This window comes from Octopus bimaculoides, chromosome 5 (genome assembly GCF_046866305.1).
Source record: "Octopus bimaculoides isolate indiv1 chromosome 5, ASM4686630v1, whole genome shotgun sequence".
NCBI classification, from domain to species: domain Eukaryota; kingdom Metazoa; phylum Mollusca; class Cephalopoda; order Octopoda; family Octopodidae; genus Octopus; species Octopus bimaculoides.
The window spans coordinates 49823596-49847287 of NC_142932.1; the positions used below are offsets into that span (position 1 = coordinate 49823596).

General features: G+C 36.9%; 1 protein-coding gene across 1 annotated transcript in view; it reads left to right on the plus strand.

Annotated features, from left to right (window-relative positions):
- LOC106880245 (dynein intermediate chain 3, ciliary) overlaps window positions 1-23692 on the plus strand; it is a 70220-nt gene that overhangs the window by 22382 nt on the left and 24146 nt on the right. Inside the window, exons 3-7 of the mRNA XM_052967807.2 lie at window positions 1-76; window positions 3808-3926; window positions 6334-6476; window positions 15301-15414; window positions 18507-18769. The exon at window positions 1-76 is cut by the window's left edge and continues 86 nt beyond it. Coding sequence (XP_052823767.1) covers window positions 1-76; window positions 3808-3926; window positions 6334-6476; window positions 15301-15414; window positions 18507-18769 — 715 coding nt within the window. The remainder of the gene's footprint in view (window positions 77-3807; window positions 3927-6333; window positions 6477-15300; window positions 15415-18506; window positions 18770-23692) is intronic.

The following is a 23692-nucleotide window of genomic DNA, read 5'->3' on the forward strand; positions in this document are numbered from 1 at the left end:
TGAGCAGGTGATGCGGTATAGAAAGAAGGTGGAAAAGGATGAAGGCTACATCACGGCAATCACTTCTATGGGAAGTGTATGTATGAGTTGACTTATTGTCTTTCACACTGACTGTATTTTTATCCTTTTATTATTTAACTACCAATTCTAGGGCACTATGTTCAAGAATTTTCAGTAGGTGCTTTTGATACTGTTACTTATTTCAGTCAAGATCCATATCTGATCAGTGGGTCTTTACTGAAATCATCATGTTATGCTTTGATAAACAAAGGGATATATCATGTGACATATTGGTTAACACTGGTAGACATTAATGCAAACAATGACATGTATAAAGATGATGTTGATGATGGTGATGCTGCTGGTAATGATGATGATGATGATGGTGATGATGTCGATGGGGATGATGATGATGATGATGATGATGACGACGACGACGACAATGAAGATGATGAATATGATGATGATAGTGACAGTAGTGGCAGCATTTTGTTCTTTAATTTCCCATCCAACTATCTATTGGACTCCTGTTTGCTATACACATTGCTATATATATATATAAATATATATATATATATATATATATATATATATATATATATATATATATATATATATATAAGAATGTATCATCCAAATGTAAATTTTGTATCATTTGATTTTCTGTCTGAAGAATTTCTCATAGGAGATGTCTTACATGCTTCTCCTACATGTACAATCATGTACCTCATATTTACAAATGAAACATGTTCATATGTATTACGGATAAAGACCCATGTCAGTCATTAATGCACTTAGAAAGTTCCCCTCTGAGACGCAAGTACGGGCAAAGTTGTATGGAAGACCAGCAGTCACCCATGCATACCAGCCTCCCTTCTCCATGCTACTGATGTCCAAGGGAAAGGCAAAGGCTGATGCAACTTGGCACCAGTGATGTCGCAACTCACTGCTACAGCTGAGTGAACTGGAACAATGTGATATAAATTATCTTGCTCAAGAACATAACATACAGCCCGTTCCAGGAATTGAACTCACTACCTCATGATTGTGAGCCTGATGCACTAACCACTGAGCCATGTGCCTTCACATATGTGTGTATATGTGTGTGTGCATATATGTATATATATATATATATATATATATATATATATATATATATATATATAATACATACATACGTATATATATTTAGAAGGTTGATTCTTATGACCGGTCAGAGAGTGACCATTAATTTTGCACCAATAAAACACTTTGTTGTATAGCTTACTCGACAGACTCAAATGACAGGAGGCACATAATCTGTCTACCATAATGGTAACGTGTAACCCTACTCTCTACCTGGAGGGAGGAAAACACCATACCTTCAGGTAGGGTTTCAGGTGGGACAGGGTTATCTCCCTTACATCAGTTCCGCCCATCACGATTCATGAAGCTGTTGGCATGGTTCTAATTGGCAAATGGGGAAGGAATCCCAACCCTGCAACAGGAAAAAACTAACTGTTTTTCCTATATACATAGATATATAGGCATAATTATGTGGTGAGAAGCTTGCTTCTGAACCACATGGTTCCAGGTTCAGTCCCACTGAATGGCATCTTGAGCTGACCAAAGCCTTGTGATTTGGTATACTGAATTGGTAGATGGAAACTGAAAGTGGATTAGCTAGACGGAAATGAAAGAAGCCCGTCATATATATATTTATATATGTGTTTGTGGGCGTGTGTCTGTGTTTGTTCCCCTACCATCACTTGACAACTGATGCTGGTGTGTTTATGTCCTTGTAACTTAATGGTTTGGCAAAAGGAACTGATAGAATAAGTACTAGGCTTTCAAAGAATAAGTCCTGGTGTCAATTTCTTCGACTATAACCCTTCAAGGTGGTGCTCCAGAATGGCCACAAGTAAATGAAAAAAAGAATATATATATTTATATATAAAATCAAAATAACCAACAGGATATCAAGTAGTAATGCAGTATGACAGTTTCAAGTGTCTCCATTTAATTGAACAATGCAATCATTACATCAATTTAAATGCCATGCTATCTTCAGCTGCACAAATAAATAAATAGAATTTTAACCAGTTGGACACATTAACCCTTTCATTACCAACCCGGCTGAAACTGGCTCTGGTTCTCAGTACAAATGTCCTGTTTTCAAAAGTTTTGAATTAAAATCTTCCACCAAACCTTAGTCACAATTTATGTTCCTAACACTAGCTGAATGATAACTAAGTTATTTTACTAAATTCTTTGTTATATTTAAAGTAATTGAAAGAAACACAGAGCATCTTAAAATAAATACGGTAATGAAAGGGTTAATATAGTTTTTCTCAAATATTTTAACAGAGCAAGAAGCTGGAAGAAATTCATGTTGTTGCTCAGGGCATTTACTTATGGAATAACTGGAAAGATAAACATGCTATCTATATATTAATTTTAAGCTATGAATCAGAAAAAAAAAAAAAAGATGTATACAGATACACACACACATTTATATGTGCACACATGCACATATACACACACAAATATTTATATGTTTATATGGATATAATATAACCACCTCACATAGACTTATGTAACTGAAAAATATCTATTTAAGAACAAGAAGAATACAATTATAACGGATAAGAGGTTAATAGGTTGTACGCATATATGCATATATACACATGCACAAATATTTATATGTTTATATGGATATAGTATAACCATCTCGCATAGACTTAAGTAACTGAAAAATATCTTTTTAAGAACAGGAAAGGAAACAATTTATAAGAGTGAGAGGTTAATAGGTAAGGATATCTAAATAAGAAAACAAAATAATAAGAATTTATAGAAAATAATAAGAAATACATTTAAAGAGACAGGGGATTAAAATTTCAGATAGGGAAAAAATAAAGGTAACCCGAAAAGAGGGGGTAATAGGTATGGACATAGGGAGAGCAGTTAAAGATATTCAGACTAAAGAGATTTTATAAGTTGGCTGCTTTTTTAGTCTCATATTTCAAGAATTTATCAACAATATACGCTTTCGATAAGACAGTTGCTCCTGCAAAGCAAATTAAATAAAATTTGGGACTTTGCAGAGGGTCAAAATTGGTAACGCAAACAGGTCAGTGAAAACAAACAGGAAGGGCTGCTAAGCCTAAATGAGGTTGTGGTGGCAAATGTGTAAATCAAGCTAGGACAGGAGACAAACAAGAACACATCTTCCTTTTTCCAGCTACAATGGAGAGAAAGAAAGAAAGATGGCCGATGGTGACGTGGGAGCCATGTGAGCAAGGAAGGAGGAGTGAGGGAGAGAGAGTTACAGAGTAATAGGATAGAATAGTGGGAGAAGAGGAGGTAAAAGAATAAGAGAGAGAAAAAGAGTAAAAAGATTGTATAGAGTGTGCATCAAAATTATTAAGATAAAACTTACTTGACATATACACATATGTATATATGTGTTTGTGTTTTTATGATATAAACAAAAATATTTCAACACCAAACTGTATGATTACTCAATACTTTTTAGTTTAATAGAGTACACATTTATTAACTTTTACAATGAAAAGGTTGACAGTGACTTCAAAATTTTTGGTTTACTTGCCTTTATGAGACTGAGATTTACTTTGTTCTTTCTAGATTTATATAGTCTTTGACAAGTTGTGTTTTGGCTGGTAGAGTAATGTGAATGATAACTCAGTGTGATGTTGACAGACAAGAGAAGTAATCGTGTAGGAAGTGGGAGGAATCACCTCTTCACATTATAATATTCTCATGAAATGAACAAATACAGATATGTTTCTTGTACCATCCTGTTGCTAGGTTATGGAACACTGTATCAAACAGAACAATGCTATTGACATTTATGAAGAATATTTTAAAGATGTTGATATTCATGACACTGATGAAGCACCATCTGCCAAAACAGTCAATCTTTTCAGGTAAATATTTGCTTGCTTCATTGAATTAGTTTCTTTCTTTTGTTGGTGACTTTGATGTAAGCTACTTGGCTACCCTAACCTTGTGATCTTTGCTTTAATTAGTATCAGATATCACATATCTAAACCCACTTGCTCTTCTCTTACTTCTCTTTCTTCATCATTCCCATCCATGTATAAGCAGGGATAGATATTCCCTCTTAGTATTAATACTTCCTCTGTTGCTAATAAATATTTTTCAACATACTAACTGGCTAATTGTGACACCACCACCTGTTCTGGTACTGATTTCCTATATATCACTGGCAGGGAAATGAATTGCTGCTATCTCTAGCGGTCAAACATCCATCATTGATAAAACCAAGGAAGGTTGAAATCATGTGATCTGGTGGTGTTGGTGCTGGAGGTGGAAGGGATTTATCTCCCTGCTAGTGATATAAACAGGCATGCCTTTTGCACCAAAAGCTGATATGAGCATTTCTCTCATGGTATCTACATGGTATCTGTAAAGTTTGTTCTAACAGAACATCCATGTTTAAGTGGGGATAAATATTTCCTCCTGATATTAATACTACCTTTGCTGCTAACGTATATTTTTTAACTAACTCACTGGCTAATCATGGAACCAGCACCTGTTCAGGTAATTATTCTATATATTGCTGGTGGGGAGATGAGTTGCTGATATCTCTAGCAGTTGAATGTCCACCATTGACAAAATCAAGAAAGGTTGAAATCACATGATCTGGTGGTCTCAGTACTGGAGATGGCAGGGATTTATCTCCCCGTTAGCAATATAAACAAGCATGTATTTTGTACCAAAAGCCAATATGAGAAATTTTCTCATGGTAACTACTGCAGTGAAATTTGTTTTGGAGGTGCGTGGCTGAGTGGTTAGAGTATTCGGATCATAATTGTAAGGCCGTGAGTTCAATATCTGGCAGCGTGCTGTGTCTTTGAGCAAAGCACTTTATTTCATGTTACTCCAGTTCACTCAGCTGGCAAAAATGAGTAGTATCTGTATTTTAAAGGGCCAGCTTTGTCACATTCTCTGTCACGCTGAATCTCCCTGAGAACTATGTTAAGGGTATGTGTGTCTGTGGAGTACTCAGTCACTTGCATGTTAATTTCATGTTAATTTCATGAGCTGGCTGTTCCATTGATCAGATCAACTGGAAACCATGTTGTTGTAACTGATGGAGTTGCAGTTATATATATATATATGTATAAAGGATTTTTTTCAGTTCCCAGCTACTACATCCACACATGAGGTTTTGATCAGTCCAAGGCTATAGTAGGAGACATTAGCCCAAGGTGCCATACAGTGGGACTGAACCCAAGACCATGTGGTTGGGAAGCAAGCTTCCTAACCACACAACCACTTCTGCTTCTATATCAAAATTAAGAATAACTTATTTGTTGAGACACTTAAGCACTAGTGTCAATTTTTTTTATTGGTTTAAATAATATTTAACAAAATTATGGCACACCTAGATACTGCTTGTGACATAACAGTGTGCTGCAATAGACTTATTGAGAATTGATGATCATGGACTTAGTCAACCCTTTTTAATCCTTTTGATACCCACCTGCTTCAGACCACTCCTGGTTCCACCATACTAATTTCCTGTTATAGTGATCTAAATTAAAACCTTTCATTAAAGTTTCATCTTAATTTTGTTCCAGACACTAACATATTAATGACACAATTATTCTACTATATTCTTTGTTATTTTAAAAATTAATTGAAGCAAAGGCCACATCATCATCATCATCATCATCATCATCATCATCATCATCATCCTCGTTTAACGTCTGGTTTCCATGCTAGCATGGGTTGGACGATTTGAATGAGGACTGGTGAACCAGCTGGATGCCCTTCCTAATGCCAATCACTCCAAGAGTGTAATGGGTGCTTTTACATGCCACCGGCACAGAGGCCAGTCAGGCGGTACTGGCAACGACCACACTAAAAATGGTGTATTTTATGTGTCACCTGCACAGGAGCCAGTCCAGTTGCACTGGCAACGATCTCGCTTGAATGTCTTTACACGTGCTACCAGCACAAGTGCCAGGAAGGCGACGCTGGTAACGATCACGCTCAAATGGTGTTATTTACGTGCCACCGGCATGGAAGCCAGACAGCTGCTCTGGCAATGATCACGCTCGGACGGTGCTCTTTGCACTTCACTGGTACAGGTGCCATCACGATTTTGCTTTCGCTTGCCCCAACAGGTCTTCGCAAACCGAGTTTAGTGTCCAATGAAAGTGATGTTGGCATGGGTGCCAGTCGTCGAATTTAGTTCGATTTCGATTTTGATTTCACTTGCCACAACAGGTCTTCGCAAGCGGAGTTTAGTGTCCAATGAAGGAAAAGTTCTCTAAATATTTTATATCTTTCTCTCCTTTTCAGAGATCCAAATGACCGCAACCGTACAGCATCCTCTGTTACCTGGTATCCAGATGGGCCATCCCGGCTGGCTGTGTCATATTGCAATCTAGACTTTGATACACCTGAGATAAAGTCTTCAATGTACTCATATATCTGGAGTATTGGTAAGACATCAATTTCTTATCTGTGCTATTGTGTCATCATCATTGTTCTTATTTTATTTTTGTTATTATTATTGTTATTGTTACTTAGTCCAGGTTGGCTTTGAATGAGCAAACCACTTTGGTACGATGGTATAACATCTGTCATTTCTATAGGAGATATGAGATCGAGTCCTATGGGCAGCCTTCAACTTTTTATAGAGGTGCAGGTGTAGCTGCTTGGTAAGGAGTTTGCTTCCCACATGGTTCTTGATTCAATCTCACTGTGTGACACCATGGACAAGTGTCTTCTACTATAGCCACTAGTCAACTAAAGCTTTGCAAGTGGATTTATTAGATGAAAACTGAAGGAAGCCCATCATATATATATGTATATATACATACATATATTCATACATATAAATACATATATACATATATATGTGTATATATATATATGTACTGCTCCTCTGGCCCCTGTACTGGTGGCATGTAAAAAGCACCCACTACACTCTCAGAGTGGTTGGCGTTAGGAGTGACATATAGACAGTCATATATATATATATATATATATATATATATATATATATATATATATATATATATATATATATATATATATATATATATACATATATATATATGTATATATAGGCACAGGAGTGGCTGTGTGGTAAGTAGCTTGCTTACCAACCACATGGTTCCGAGTTCAGTCCCACTGCGTGGCACCTTAGGCAAGTGTCTTCTATAGCCTCAGGCCGACCAAAGAACGTAGGCTCGGAAAGTAAAAGACTTTCTCACTTCCCAAGCGTTAAACTAATACATCTGTTTGTTGTTTACAAACCCGTCTTCGTCTTTTGTTTAATTTTTTGTAAATTCCAACTATATATATATATATAAATATATGTATACATATATATATATATGTATGTATGTATGTATGTATGTATGTTTGTATGTATGTATGTATAGATGTATGTATATGTGGAGGTGCAATGGCCCAGTGGTTAGACGGAAACTGAAAGAAGCCCGTCGTATATATGTATATATATGTATGTGTGTTTGTGTGACTGTGTTTGTCCCCCCACCATTGCTTGACAACCGATGCTAGTGTGTTTACGTCCCCGTAACTTAGCAGTTTAGCAAAAAGAGACCGATAGAATAAGTACTAGGCTTACAAAGAATAAGTCCTGGGGTCGATTTTCTCGACTAAAGGCGATGCTCCAGCATGGCCGCAGTCAAATGACAGAAACGAGTAAAAGAGTAAAAGAGATACATATATATATATATGTATATGTATATATATATATGTATATATATATATATACATATACATATATATATATATATATATATATATATATATATATATATATATATATGTATATGTATATATATATATATATGTATATATATATATATATATATATATATATATATATATATATATATCATCATCATCATCATCATCGTTTAACGTCCGCTTTCCATGCTAGCATGGGTTGGACGATTTGACTGAGGACTGGTGAAACCGGATGGCAACACCAGGCTCCAGTCTGATTTGGCAGAGTTTCTACAGCTGGATGCCCTTCCTAACGCCAACCACTCAGAGAGTGTAGTGGGTGCTTTTACGTGTCACCTGCACGAAAACGGCCACGCTCGAAATGGTGTCTTTTATGTGCCACCCACACAAGCCAGTCCAGGGGCACTGGCAACGATCTCGCTCGAAAATCCTACAGGAGCCAGTCAGGCGGTACTGGCAACGGCCACGCTCAAAATGGTGCATCTCATGTGCCACCCGCACAAGAACCAGTCCAGGGGCACTGGCAACGATCTTACTTGGCTTGCCGGGTCTTCTCACGCACAGCCCATTTCCAAAGGTCTCGGTCCGTAGTCATCGCCTCGGTGAGGCCCAATGTACGAAGGTCTTGCCTCACCACCTCAGCCCAGGTCTTCCTGGGCCTACCTCTTCCACGGGTTCCCTCAACTGTTAGGGTGTGGCACTTTTTCACGCAGCTATCCTCCTCCATTCTCACCACATGTCCATACCAGCGCAATCGTCTCTCTTGCACGCCACAACTGATGCTTCTAATGTTCAGCTTTTCTCTCAAGATACTTACACTCTGACGGGTATTCACATTGACATTACACATCCAACGGAGCATACTGGCTTCATTCCTTGCGAGCTTACGTATGTCCTCAGCAGTTACAGCCCATGTTTCACTGCCATGTAGCATGGTTGTTCGTACGCATGCGTCATACAGTCTGCCTTTTACTCTGAGTGAGAGTCCCTTTGTCGCCAGCAGGGGTAAGAGCTCTCTAAACTTTGCCCAGGCTATTCTTATTCTAGCAGCTACACTTTCAGCGCACCCACCCCCACTACTAACTTGGTCGCCCAGATAGCGGAAGCTATCGACTACCTCTAGTTTTTCACCCTGGAATGAGATATATATATATATATATATATATATATCGTCGTCGTCGTTTAACGTCCGCTTTCCATGCTAGCATGGGTTGGACAATTTGACTGAGGACTGGTGAAACCAGATGGCTACACCAGGCTCCAACCTGATTTGGCAGAGTTTCTACAGCTGGATGCCCTTCCCAACGCCAACCACTCAGAGAGTGTAGTGGGTGCTTTTACGTGTCACCCGCACGAAGGCCAGTCAGGCGGTACTGGCAACGGCCACGCTCAAATATATATATATATATATGTATATATATGTATATATATGGGAGAATGTACGAAAAAAACAACAACAGACGAGGACAGGTGGTGTAAACAACAAAAGGATGTATTAGTTTGACGCTCAGGAATACAGAAAGTCTTTCGCTACTCTCTCTATCTCTATATCTATCTCCCCTCTCATTCTTCCCTCTACTGTTCTTCGCCTCTCCCTGACACTACTATCTCTCTCTCTCTATCTCTCTCTCTCTATCTCTCGCTGCTCGTCCTTCGCCTCTCACTGTTACTACTACTATCTCTCTCCCTCTCTACCTCTTGTTGCTCATTTTCGTTCTTGGACTCCTCAAGCTCACACGTACTTCTTTGCCCCTCCAGTTTGTGCCTCACAGCATTCCATACATACACACTTCACATCTGGCTGTACAGCCTTTTTGTTTGTTTATTTCACCGTTTCGTTTTCCTGTCTTGTTTTCCGTCCGCCACTACCCTCCACGAAAACAATTTAATTTGTGTTCGTGGGAAGAGGCATTTTAACGATGCGTACTGCCTTAATTCTTCGAAACACCGGGGAGGCAGCTGATGAAGATGTTTCTATGTGGCCTGCTTGTTTGTTGCACCTTGTTTACCATTTTGTCCATGTTCTTTTGCCACGTCATGTACCCAGTTATGTGTCTATATGTACATGTGGATGAAGGTATATACATACATGTATATATATACACATGTATATATATATATATATATATATATATATATATATATATATATATATATATATATATATATATGTATATATATGTATATATAGTCAATTCAAATAAATGAATAAAATTAACAGACAACAAGAGGACGTGCACAAGGAATGTATTAGCTTGATGCTCAATAAAAAGAAAGAGTTTGATGTTTTGAGCATAGCTATTTATCAAAAAGGAGAAAGGCAAAAGTCTGAAGAAGGAAAAGAAATTGTGAACAGCATATGTGTAGTTACATATCATCATCATCATCGTTTAACGTTCGCTTTCCATGCTAGCATGGGTTGGACGATTTGACTGAGGACTGGCAAGCCAGAAGGCTGCACCAGGCTCCAATCTGGTCTGGCAGAGTTTCTACAGCTGGATACCCTTCCTAACGCCAACCACTCTGAGAGTGTAGTAGGTGCTTTTACGTGCCACCGGCACGAGGACCAGTCACACGGTACTGGCAATGGCCATGCTCAAAAATGTGTTTTTTATTTGCCACCTGCATGGGAGCCAGTCCAGCAGCACTGGCAACAGCCTCGCTCGAATGATTTTCTAACATGCCACCAGCACAAGTGCTAGAAGGCAACGGAGGTAACCGTTTTGCTCAAATGGTGCTATTTATGGGCCACCAGCACGGAAGTCAGACAGCTGCTCTGGCAATGAACATGCTCGGACAGTGCTGTTAGTGCTCCACTGGCGCAGGTGCCAGTCATCGAGTATGGTTCAATTACGATTTCACTTGCCCCAACAGGTCTTCGCAAGTAGAGTTTAGTGTCCAATATATATATATATATATATATATATATATATATATATATATATATATATATATATATATATACTTGGAAATAGATGTGTGGCATTTAATCAAATAATAATATAAATAATATACGTTAAATTCTCACCATATATTTACAAAAAAACAAAAGATGAAGACGGGTGTGTAAACAACAAACAAATGTATTAGTTTAATGCTGGGGAAGTGAGAAAGTTTTTTATGTTTCATCCCTATGCTCTTCAACAGAAAGGAACACAGAAATAAACAGGGAGAGAAAATAGAAAAAGGTTTAGTGGCTAGCAATCTATCATGGCGAATGATAAGCGTGTGTGTGTATATATATATATATATATATATATATATATATATATATATGTATGTATATATATACATATATGTATATATACACACACACATATATATATATATATATGGGTACAGGATGTCACCAACAGCAAACAGCATGAAAACAAATGAAATGAATTAAATACACAAACAACGAGAGAAAAAATGGACAAGTAACACCCTTCATCAGTTGTTGGCTGTCTATCTACTCCTCATTTCGAGCATTGTTCAATGATGATCGCTAGCCACTAAACCTTTCTTATTTTCTCTCTCTGCTTATTTCTGTGTTCCTTTCTGTCAAAGAACGTAGGCTCGGAAAGTAAAAGACTTTCTCACTTCCCAAGCGTTAAACTAATACATCTGTTTGTTGTTTACAAACCCGTCTTCGTCTTTTGTTTAATTTTTTGTAAATTCCAACTATATATATATATATAAATATATGTATACATATATATATATATGTATGTATGTATGTATGTATGTATGTTTGTATGTATGTATGTATAGATGTATGTATATGTGGAGGTGCAATGGCCCAGTGGTTAGGGTAGCGGACTTGTGGTCATAGGATCGTGGTTTCGATTCCCAGACCGGGCATTGTGTTTATTGAGCGAAAGCGCCTAAAGCTCCACGAGGCACCGGCAGGGGATAGTGGCGAACCCTGCTGTACTCTTTCACCACAACTTTCTCTCACTCTTACTTCCTGTTTCTGTTGTGCCTGTAATTCAAAGGGTCAGCCTTGTCACTCTGTGTCACGCTGAATATCCCAGAGAACTACGTTAAGAGAATAACAAAATCAGGGTGTGTACTGATATTTCCATTGGCTTGAATGAATGTCTGAAAATGTGTCACTATCCAGTACCTACTCTAGAGGATATTTTTGTGAAGTTAAACAGGGGCAAGATATTTTCAAAACTGGATCTCTTCAATGTGTACCTACAAATTAGAGTAGACGAGGAAAGCTTGTAACAGTGAATACGTATAAAGGACTATATGAATATAACAGATTACAATTTGGTCTAAAGGTCACATTTGCAATTTTCCAACAGGTTATGAATGCAATGTTAGCCGACTATGAATTTGAAATTCCATACCTGGATGAAATATTAATTAAAATTGAATCTCGGGATCAGCATGTTGAGCATGTAAAATGTGTTTTTGAAAAAATAAGAGATTACGGTTTCACACTGAGTGAGGAAAAATGTGAATTTTTCTTACCTAAAATTAAGTATTAAGGACAAATTATCAACAGGAATGGACGACGACAACCGGACCTGTCGAGGGCAGACGCAATTAAAAATATCCCCCCGGCTAATATAACGACCTTACAAGCTTTTCTAGGTCTAGCAAATTATTACCAAAATTATATACCAAATATGCATGAATTGAGAGCTCCATTAAATGATTTGCTAATAAAGTATATAATATATTGAAATTGTTGCTGGCTCATTTTGATTCTGCAACAGAGATTGTTGTAGCTTCTGATGCTTCTGAATACAGTATAGGAGTAGTGATGCTACACAAATACAAAGATGGCAATATGAAGGCAGCGGTTCATGCCTCATATTTTCTGATAGTGGAAGAGAGAAACTATAGTCAAATTGAGAAAGAAGCTCTAGTGATCATTTTCACCATGAAGAAATTTCACAGATTTTTGCACAGTAGAATTTTTTGGCTACAAACTGATCACCGGTAATTATTATCAATTTTTAATTTGAAGAAAGGAATTCCTAACCATACTGCAAATAGGTTACAATGCTGGGGTACAATACTGTTGAATTACGACTTTAAGCTGGAGTATATCCAAGAGGTTAGGCCATGCAGATTGCTTATCAGGGTTAATTCCAAAAAATACGAAACTATTCAAAGATACTGTGATTGCCACATTGTGAGTTTGAAAATGCAATAAAGAACATTTTGTGTAACATCATTTGGGAGCTGCCAGTAACTGTTCAAGATATAAAATTAGAATTGGAGAATGACAAATTCATTGCAAAGAGGAAAGAAACATTGAAGGTAAAAGAAAATAAAAATATATGTAACACAAATATGAACCATTTTTCTCTGTTTGATAATGTGTTGATGTATGCACAAAGAGTTGTGCCAGTGTGTATTAAGTGAATTTCATATGGGACACCCAGGGATTTCAAGAATGAAATCAATAATGAGGAGTTATGTGTATTGGCCTACTATAGACCATGATATTGAACAATTGGTGAAATTCTGCAGAGGTTGTGCTTTCACAGCAAAGTCACCACTGGTGAAATTCCAATCGTGGCCGAAGACAGACAGTCTGTGGTCTAGACTACATATAGATTTTGCTGGACTGGTGAACAGCGCGTATTGTCTGATCATAGTAAACAGCTATACCAAATGGCTGGAGATATATAAATGCAGTCAACCAACCTCGAAGGTAACAATAAGATTTCTTCACAAACTTTTTGCATGATGTGACGTCTCAGACACCGTAGTATCGGATAACAGAATACAGTTTTCGGGGTATGAATTTTAAAATTTCTGCAAGAGGTATGCAGTCAATCACATCCCTACTCTACTGCGTCACCCAAGATCAAATAGCAAGCAGAAAGGTTCATAGACACATTTAAGCGAGCACTAAAAAACGTCAGGAAATGAGTTAAGCAATGATGCAGTACTAAGTCAATTCTTAAGGGTTTACAGGCTAACACCTAACCTGAACACTTGTTCAGGCAAGTTGTCCTGGAAGATAAAATCAATTTCTGATAAATTATTACCTACAAAGAAAAAAAAAAAATTATAGGGAAAACCCAAGAAACACGACAAAGTATTTTAATGTGGGGGATAAAGTTCTTTTCAAAATATATAAGAATGGAAGACAAGGTTGGGAGGTTGGTATAGTGATGAAAAGAATAGGCAATATGATGTACATAATAAAAAGTCAAATAGGAGAGCACAGATGACATTTGAACCAGTTGAAGTCTAAACATACCAGAGAAAGAGAAGAAATACTGATGAAAATTTATTATGATTTGTTCAATGTTCCAACGGCAAAAGTAGCTGAACCTAGGTGGATCAGCAATAGAAAACATAAACAAAACGACTAGAAATAGCCCCTAAGTGAAAGAAGTATTAAAACTTCTGAGGAAATTAAAATCTCACAAAAGAGGGAGGTGATGATGAAAAAAAGAAAGAATAAAATCAAATAAACAATTTGCACTTCCTACAGAAGTCAAATCTCAAAAGGGGAGATGTTATGGCTAGAATCATGACACTCCCTGTGAGAATGGACTAGCTGAACTCGTATAAGTAGTAGCATGTTTGATTGAGAGGGAGAGATGAAAAATCACAAGAAGTTGAAAGGTGTTGTTCGTGGAGTTGCAGGAAATTGTTGAAAAGTTGTTATAGTTCATTGAGAGTTGTTTTGGATTGGTTACTGTTGTTGGCAGAGTGTTTGGGAATATATCAAGTGGAGACAGTTGGTGTCTACTCTATCGTGTGATACTATATGTTGTTGGCACTCCGTCGCTTACGACATCGAGGGTTCCAGTTGATCCGATCAACGGAACAGCCTGCTCGTGAAATTAATGTGCAAGTGGCTGTGCACTCCACAGGCACGTGTACCCTTAACGTAGTTATCTGGGATATTCAGCGTGACACAGTATGACAAGGCTGACGCTTTGAATTACAGGCACAACAGAAACAGGAAGTAAGAGTGAGAGAAAGTTGTGGTGGAAGAGTACAGCAGGGTTCGCCACCATCTCCTGCCGGAGGCTTGTGGAGCTTTAGGTGTTTTCACTCAATAAACACTCATAACGCCCGGTCTGGGAATCGAAACCTCAACCCTATGACCGCGAATCCACTGCCCTAACCACTGGGCCATTGCGCCTCCACGGTACTATATATATCACACTGTATTAGTGCATGACACTAAGGTGACATATACAGAGACCACATTATAAAACACATCTACCCTGTAATGTTATTCTAAAAATAAACAATCACATCAATGGAAAATCAAAGCTACAAGATAGTGTATGATTAATTCAAAACAGTATAAATAACATTACATTTGACAGAGTAATCTGAATGTTAAAGGGTCAAACCTTCCATCAAAATTTCATGTTAGTTTTGTTCCAGATATGTGACAAAGTTGCTTCACTAAAATCTTTATTATTTCCAAAATTAATTGAAACAAAGCAAATATTTTTAACAGAAGTTTAACAAAAAAAAAAAAATAGTTGTTTAAATTTTAATTATGTTTTTGATGTTATTTTCTTGAACTCACAGTGATATTAATGACATTATTTTTCTTGTATGTAGAAAATACCAACAAGCCTGAGATGTCACTACACCCGCCTTCATCATTGGTGTGCATTGAATATAACCCAAAGGACTGTCATATCATATTGGGTGGTTGTTTTAATGGACAACTTGGTAAGTCTTTCATCACTGGCTTCTGAACACCTTAGACTCCTTTGACAATTCAACAACAAAATATTGATATGAAAGAAGAGTATTGTAGTTTGCCATGTAAAAAAGCATTGGTGTGGGTGCAGGTACCACATAAAAAAGCACTGGTGATGGTGCCATGTAACAAGATGGCACTGTCGTGAACGTGAATCTCTGAGTAACAGTTTTTGTGATATTTTTGCTGCTTTTTAATAAAGTATATGTGTGTGTGTGTGTGTGTGTGTGTGTGTGTGTGTGTGTGTGTGTGTGTATGTATTGTCGGTAAATCTTAGATCCGAAAAAGAAGCATACTAAGTTATAGAGCAATATAGTTTATAGATAAAGATAGATAAGGCTGGTCTATGGAATTACCTTGAGTTTATGAACATGAAACCCAGGGTAATCCCATAGACTGGCCTTAGCTATCTTCATCTATATGTGTGTGTGTGTGTGTGTTTATGTCTATGTTTGTTCCCCACCACTGCTTGACAATCAGTGTTAGTGTATTTATGTCCCTCTAACTTAGCATTTTGGCATAAAGAAACTGATAAAATAAGTACCAGGCTTAACAAAAAGTAAGTATTGGGGTTGATTCATTCGACAAAAAATTCTTCATGGTGGTTCCCCAGCATGGCCACAGTCTAATGACCAAAAAAAGTAGAAGTTTAGAAATGTGAGTTTATGTAGATCCTGCTGCATATTTCTAAACAATTCACTTCTGAAGCTCTTTGTCTTCATAATTTGTTATTTTACTATTGATATGAATTTTTCCACAAGAAGAGCTAACCACTGTTGTAATGAGGTAGTTAGATAAGCACACCTGTGGTTTAATACCACCTCTGTATACTCCTCATAGTACGATGGTTGAATCATTTGATACCCTCAACTGTTGGCACTGCTTAATATCAATTTCTACCATTTTCCCTGACAGTTAAACTAGCCGCCAAATACTCTTCATTTCTGTGTTTTTGAAAAACTATACATCTAGAGAATGAGTTTTCTTGAGATGAATACTGCAGTTTAAAAATCTTTCAACAATATATCTATTTTAAGCATGATATAAAAAACGCTATTTTGAATTGATACTGCTTCAATTGTCGATAATTTTGTCCTACAACATTATTGTCTTTTCTGGGGTATTTTCAACCATATTAGAAAATCCAGAGGATTGGAGTGCTTCAGAATTAGCACAGGCAAGGAAATTCATTGCAATCCTAGAAGATTTTAGTTTGAATTTTTATTAGTGGTTTTTGAAACCATATTGAGTGGCTCAGAAATTCTGTTTGCGTTTCTTCAAAATATTTGCTTGATATTTCAAGGTGTATTTGTGACAATTGGTTGATATTGTTGCAGTAGGTGTAACTGTTGTATTGCTTGTGATGTGAGATTAGGCTGGCTGCATATATTACAAACAGAAGCAAAACTCTTGAATGTTTAACATCAGATTTATTTAGGAGAAGGTTGACCATAAATACATACATAAATGATCAAATCCTCACTGGTAGAGAGACTAGGATATCAGGATCAACTTTACTGTATTTTCTCAGCCATTAGTCATCTTGAATATGTGAGAACACTGAATCTTGTTGAAGCTTTGTTCTTGATTTACTTAGCCAGAGCCGAGTTGTGTTCTCTTCAAATGCCATGAGAGCTCTGGTTGATTTTTGGCATGAAACTACTTATCTAGAGAAAAGGGCATGAATCTCAAGGATACTTGAGATGATGTTCTAACTGGTAGCTGATCTCCTGCAAATCAATAGCTGATAAATAGCATTCACAACAAGATTGCATACCCCAACTGTGGCTCAGTCATGATAGTGAATGGATCATTTAGTGAAAAGGATTCAAATCCTAGGGCTCACTACAATATCAAGACCAAATCTGAGGAATTTTGCTACCGGGTTCTGGACGGTGTTGCTGAATCACCAGAGAAATGTGATCAATATCAAATACCAGAAGCTATTTTAAGAACTTTGTTTAAGAACATTTTACATGAAGTTATTGTTTACATTGAGCAAAGATTTAAAGCAATGGAGGAGTTGAGATTTGTTGCATTGTTGAATCTGAAGCTTTTTCATGCCTATGAAAAACATTTTCAATGGAAGCATTTTCATCTTTGGATGTCTATAAAAATATATTGGATGATTTAAATGGATTTGACATGTGAGCTGAAATCAGTATATGCTGCAGATTTTGCAAAGCAAGTGTCAAGCATCTGAGAAGTCACAGATATAATATGGGAGCTTGAACTAAACCAGTCTCTGGCAGAAGTAACAAAATTACTAAGTCTGATTCTAACCAAACCTGCTACATCTGCTTCCTGTGAGAAATCACTTTCTTCATTAAAGCAAGTAAATAATTATATGAGATGTTCTTAAGGTGAAGAGAGATTGAGTAATTTGGTCTTCATTTTCATGAATAAAGAACTTTTGAAGATGAAGGTAGAGCTTGGTGCCGATACATTTTATAAGAAAATGATTAATGAATTTGCCCAAAGGAGATGAAGAATTAAACTGATTTACAAATAAATTTTAGATTGCTCATTACTTGTAGGTTCTATCATTTTCTCAGATTTCTCTTGTAACCAAAAATGATCATCATGGCTAGGATATTGCTAATAGGGTAACATCAAGTACAATGGAGAGGAATATGAAACCTGAAGCATGGCCTGTTGGTAGAAGTGCATTTACTCACATTAAAAATAGTTCAAATCATGTTCACAGGTGGAGAGAAGGCAAATGGTTTTTGGGGTGGGGGGAAAGTAAGGCTCCACTACCCCACTCTCTGCCTTAGTGATTGGCTAGCATTATGGACTGTTTGTCCTGGTTTCCAAGTCACCTTTTGCCACTGATATATATATATATATATATATATGTGATCCACCACATTATTCTCACAAAACTAAGGGTAACTCAAAGATCATGGTCACTTCCCTAACCTCTTCTGCCTCTTCTGTTTAATGCTGTGTGCATCTGTGTGTGTGTGTGTTTTTGCTAGCAATATAGTAACACTTCTTTCAAAAAAATCAAAAGTTTGAGGTCACTCCTGTTAATTTTTTGATTCACATATACTTGCAGGATATTGGGATACACGGAAGGGACCCAGTCCTGTTGAGATGACCCCTGTACCTATGAGTCACCGCGAGCCAGTTCACAAAGCTATTTGGATCCAGTCAAAAACTGGCAATGAGTACTTTTCAGCTTCATCAGATGGCAAAATTCTGTGGTGGGACAACAGGAAAATGTCAGAACCCACTGAAACACTGCTGCTGGATCCAACCAAGAAACAAGATCCCACAAAGGTCCAGGGTGCTATGAGTTTAGAATACGAACCAACTATTGTACGGGAGTATTTATGTCATCTTTTTTCTTTTACCCTGTTTTTTTTTTCATTTTTAGGCATGAATGCAGTACACATGACCTCTTACAACAAGCAGTCCTCAACCATTTTTGTCCCACAGACTGGTTCCATGCAAGACAATTTTTCTACCTACCAGAGGAACATGTGCATAATAAAGTACAATGAAGTGCATAATATATAATTTAATTATTACATATATATTGGGTCATCCCTTAAATAATGTGGTTTTTTTAATACTTCTTTTATTTTTCAAATTTAAGATAAACAAGGTTCTTTTCCAATCTAAAATATACTCTCCTTCATTTTCTACAATACTCTTCCACCTACCCACTGTCTTTGGCACTTGACATTTTTATAGATAACCCATTTCTTGTCACCAGTCACTATTCAGTCCAAAAAAAGGTCCATTCATGAGACATGACAGCAAAGAAGAGCAAGCACACATTCACTCTCTGCATGTGATTAAACTTGGAAAGTTTGTGAAGAACCCATTGACCCAGTTTGCTGACTTTTCTGATGGCATGCAGGTGTTGATGAATGGTTGAATGACCAAATCCAAGCTTCTCTGCTAGTTCCTTAACTGTTACGATGGGATTTTGTTCCACTAGGGTTTGCAGGACATACTCATTGAGCTCTACAGATCTTCCAGGACAAGGCTCATCTTCTAGGCTGTAGTTTCCGGCTTGGAATTTCTGCAACCACCATTGACACTGACTTATGCTTATTGTCCAATCCCCATATACTGCATTAATATTCCTTGCACTTTCCATTGTGTTGTTGCCTTTATTGAACTCAGAAAGCAAAATATGCCAAATATGCTCCTTTGTCACTTCTATTATAGCTTTGAAAAAATAACTGTTAAAATCGAACTGCATTCTTCAAAACTTGCACTATGAATAAATGCAAGGTAAAATTACTACATGCTTTCAATAGTAAGTTGATGCAGGTAGTTTATCCCATTCCCCACCATGTTCGTGCAATTTAGTTCATGCAATTTAGTTCATGCAATTGGAAAAACTGCATTATTTATGGGATGGCCCAATAATACATATCGTTGCTATTATGCAAAAGTGGTGTAAGTCCAAAACGTTGCTTTGTCAAGAAGTGAAAAAATAGTTTTACCATTCCATAGCAAAACCCTTGTTCTATACTTTGACAATTTTTGATATCTTGGCATCTGAAGCAGCTGGAGACATGATAGTTTGCTTGCAAAAATAAATATTGAAAAAAATGTATTTGGTCAAATTTGGACATACAACAGTTTAACATAATAACAACAATATAGATATCATCATCATCAGCATTATCAACATTTAACGTCCATTTTCCATGCTGGCATGAGTTGAACAGGAACTGTCAAGGCCAGGGTCCACACCAAGTTCCATAGTCTGCTTTGACTGGAGGTCTTTCCTGACACCAACCACTTTACAGAGTGTACTGGATGCTTTTAAGTGGCACCATCACCAGTGCTTTTTATATAGAACTAGTACCCACACCAATGCTTTTTGCCATAGATAATACATATTTAATATATGTCATACACAACATATATATATATATATATATATATATATATATATATATATATATAGTGTAAAAATCCCTGCAGACTGTGATAGTCAGTAAAATAGAAGCCAAATTTAAAACTTTATTCTCTCTGTGCAGCTCATTACCAAATTTTAAACCCTGTCATCTTAAAAATTGAAGAATATCATGTAGAATAATATGCTCTGAGATGTATGGTTTGGAAAATAAAGAGACAGGATGGTTGCATCAAGAGTGTTTTTGATAATGGATCTGCTTAATCTGGGCTGATTTAGAGCTAGTTGCCTCCAGGGATTTAATTGCATTTTCTAGCAGATCATACATGTGTTGCATAGAAACTGCCTCTTAGTAGAAGAGATAGTATTGGAGATAATGGTAGTAGTTGTGGTGGTGGTTTTAGTGGTTGTAGTAGTGGTGGTAGCAGTGTTGTGGTAATGGTGATGATAGTGTGTGTTGATGTATGTGATGATGATGATGATGATAGGAGTGGTAATCAGGATGGAGACAGTTGTGATTGTGGTAGTGGTGAAAGGTTCTAAAACAAATAGTTTTTTTATTTTTTTTTTATTTCAGTTAATTGATACGACAATTTCTTTAATAAGAATGTTATATTAACAAGGTAGAAAGAATGTTAGTCAAGTAAATCTATTCATATATCATTTTTGTATTTGTTTTGCAAGATTAATGATGTGAAATCATGTTGAAACATGTTGTTGTACCTTGGGAGGGTCATTTTGCCAATAAAAACACATGCACTGATCATATTTTGCATCTTTTTACTATTGTCACTAAAGAAATTAATTAATTACCTAATCTTTTTTATTAATTTATCTACTTAATTAATTGATAAACTACTACATCTATTAAGTTAATTGATTGATCAATGAGTTCATTTCTTGGTTTGTCAAAAGTGAGGCAGCTGATGGCACACTACTGGGATGGTTGCAGATGGTGGCGAAAGAACTTTGATTGTTTGGGCAAATAATTGATGAGTTAATTAGTTAATTGGTTAAGGCGAACAGCTGGCAGAAACATTATCATGCCAGGCAAAATGCTTAGTGACATTTCATCTGTCTTCATGTTCTGAGTTCAAATTCTGCTGAGATTCATTTTGCTTTTCATCCTTTTGGGGTCAAAAAAATAAGTACCAGTTGAGCACTGGGGTTCGATGTAATCTGCTTACCCCCTCCTCCAAAATTGCTGGCCCTGTGCCAAAATTTGAAATCAATTAGTTAATTGGTTGAATGATAATAACGGTTTCTGATTGAGGCACAAGGCCAATGATTTTGAGGGGAGGGTCTTAGTCAATACCATTAACATCAATACCTGACTGGTACTTTATTTTATCCAACCCAAAAAGATGAAAGGCATAGATGACAATTGACAGGATTTAAACTCAGAATGTAAAGAGTTGGTAAAAATACCACAAGACGTCTTTTCTGATGCTCTAATGATTTTACCAGCTTCTGCTTTTAGTTGATTGATAATGGTGGTTTCAAATTTTGGTACAAGGCTGGCAACTTTTGAAGGGAAGTTGACATGATGTTCAACTGCTACTTATTTTATTGATTGTGAAAGGATGAAAGACGAAGATGACTTTGGCAGAATTTGAACTTAGAATGTAAAAATGGACGATGTGTTGCTAAGCATTTTGTCTGGCATGCTAACATTTCTGTCAGCTCATTGCATAAGTTGATTGATAATAATCCTTTCTACTAAAGGCACAAGGCATGAAATTTTGGGGGGAGAGGACTAGTCATCAATTACATTGGCCCCAGTGTTTCACTGGCACTTAATTTATTGACCCCAAAAGGATGAAAGGCAAAGTCAACCTCGGTGGAATTTGAACTCAGAATATAAGGATGGACAAAAATGCTGCTAAGCATTTTTCCCAGCATGCTAACAATTCTGCCAGCTCACTGCCTTAGTTGATTAATAATAATAAAAGAAATGAAACATAACCAGTGCATGTGATTTTATGGGAAAAAATGACTCTTCTAAGGTAAACTAACATCTATTAATAATATAGATTTCAAATTTCAGCACAAGGCCAACAATTTTGGAGGAAGGGTACATTGACCCCAGTGCTAAATTGGCACTTGTTTTATTGAATCTGAAAGGATGAAATACAAAGTCAACCATGGCAGAAGTTGAACTCAGAATGTAAAGATAGACAAAAAGTTACTAAGCATTTTGCCTGACATGCTAATGATTCTGCCAGCTTTCTGCCTTCACAACTATTAATATTAACCCAGCCTAAGGCAGCATGCTGGCAGAATCATTAGCATGCCGGGTGAAATGCTTAGCGGTATTTCGTCTGCCATTACGTTCTGAGTTCAAATTCCGCCGAGATTGATTTGCCTTTCATCCTTTCGGGGTCAATAAATTAAGTACCAGTTACGCACTGGGGTCGATGTAATCAACTTAATACCTTTGTCTGTCCTTGTTTATCCCCTCTATGTTTAGCACCTTGTGGGCAATAAAGAAATAAGAATCATTAGCACACCAGGAAAATGCTTAGTGGCATTTTGTCTGTCTTTATGTTCTGAGTTCAAATTCTGCTGAGGTCGACTTTGCCTTTCATCCATTTGGGGTCAGTAATACAAGTACTGGTTGAGCAACGGGGTCACTGCAATTGACTCACTCACTTTCCCAAACTTACTAGCCTTATGCCAAAATTTGAAATGGATATTAACACAGGTTAAGGCAGTGAGCTGGCAGAATTCTTCGCAACATTTCATCCATCTTCGTGTTCTGAGTACAAATTCTGCTGAAGTTGACTTTGCCTTTCATCGTTTTGGAGTCAATAATATAAGTACCAGTTGAGCAATGGGGTCAATGTATGTAATTGCTTTACTCCCTCTCCAGAAATCGGTGGCCTTATGATAAAGTTTTAAATCAATATTAACATAGCTTAACCCATTACCTACCAGTGATCTCATATGAGATCACTTAAAAATTACAAATTTCGTAATTATCTGTCAATATTTACATATATCTAACCTTTTTGCTATATCTACTAGGTATATTTCTCTGATATTCAAATGAGGTTTGCTAATTTTTCACTCAATATCTTGCTTATTTCTATTTAAAATGTTATTTTGAAATGTTATTTTGATCATTCCAGCGTGTTTCTAAGGCTGTTTTATGCTAGAAATCAAAGTTTCATAAAAAAATTCCAGTTATGGGAGGTAATGGGTTAAGGTGGCGAGCTGGCAGAATTGCTAGCGCACTGGACAAAATGCTTAGCGGCATTTAATCTGTCTTCACATTCTGAGTTCAAATTCGCTGGGGTCAATAAATTGGTACCAGGTGAGCACTGGGGTTGATGTATGTAATCGATTTATTCTCTCTTCTG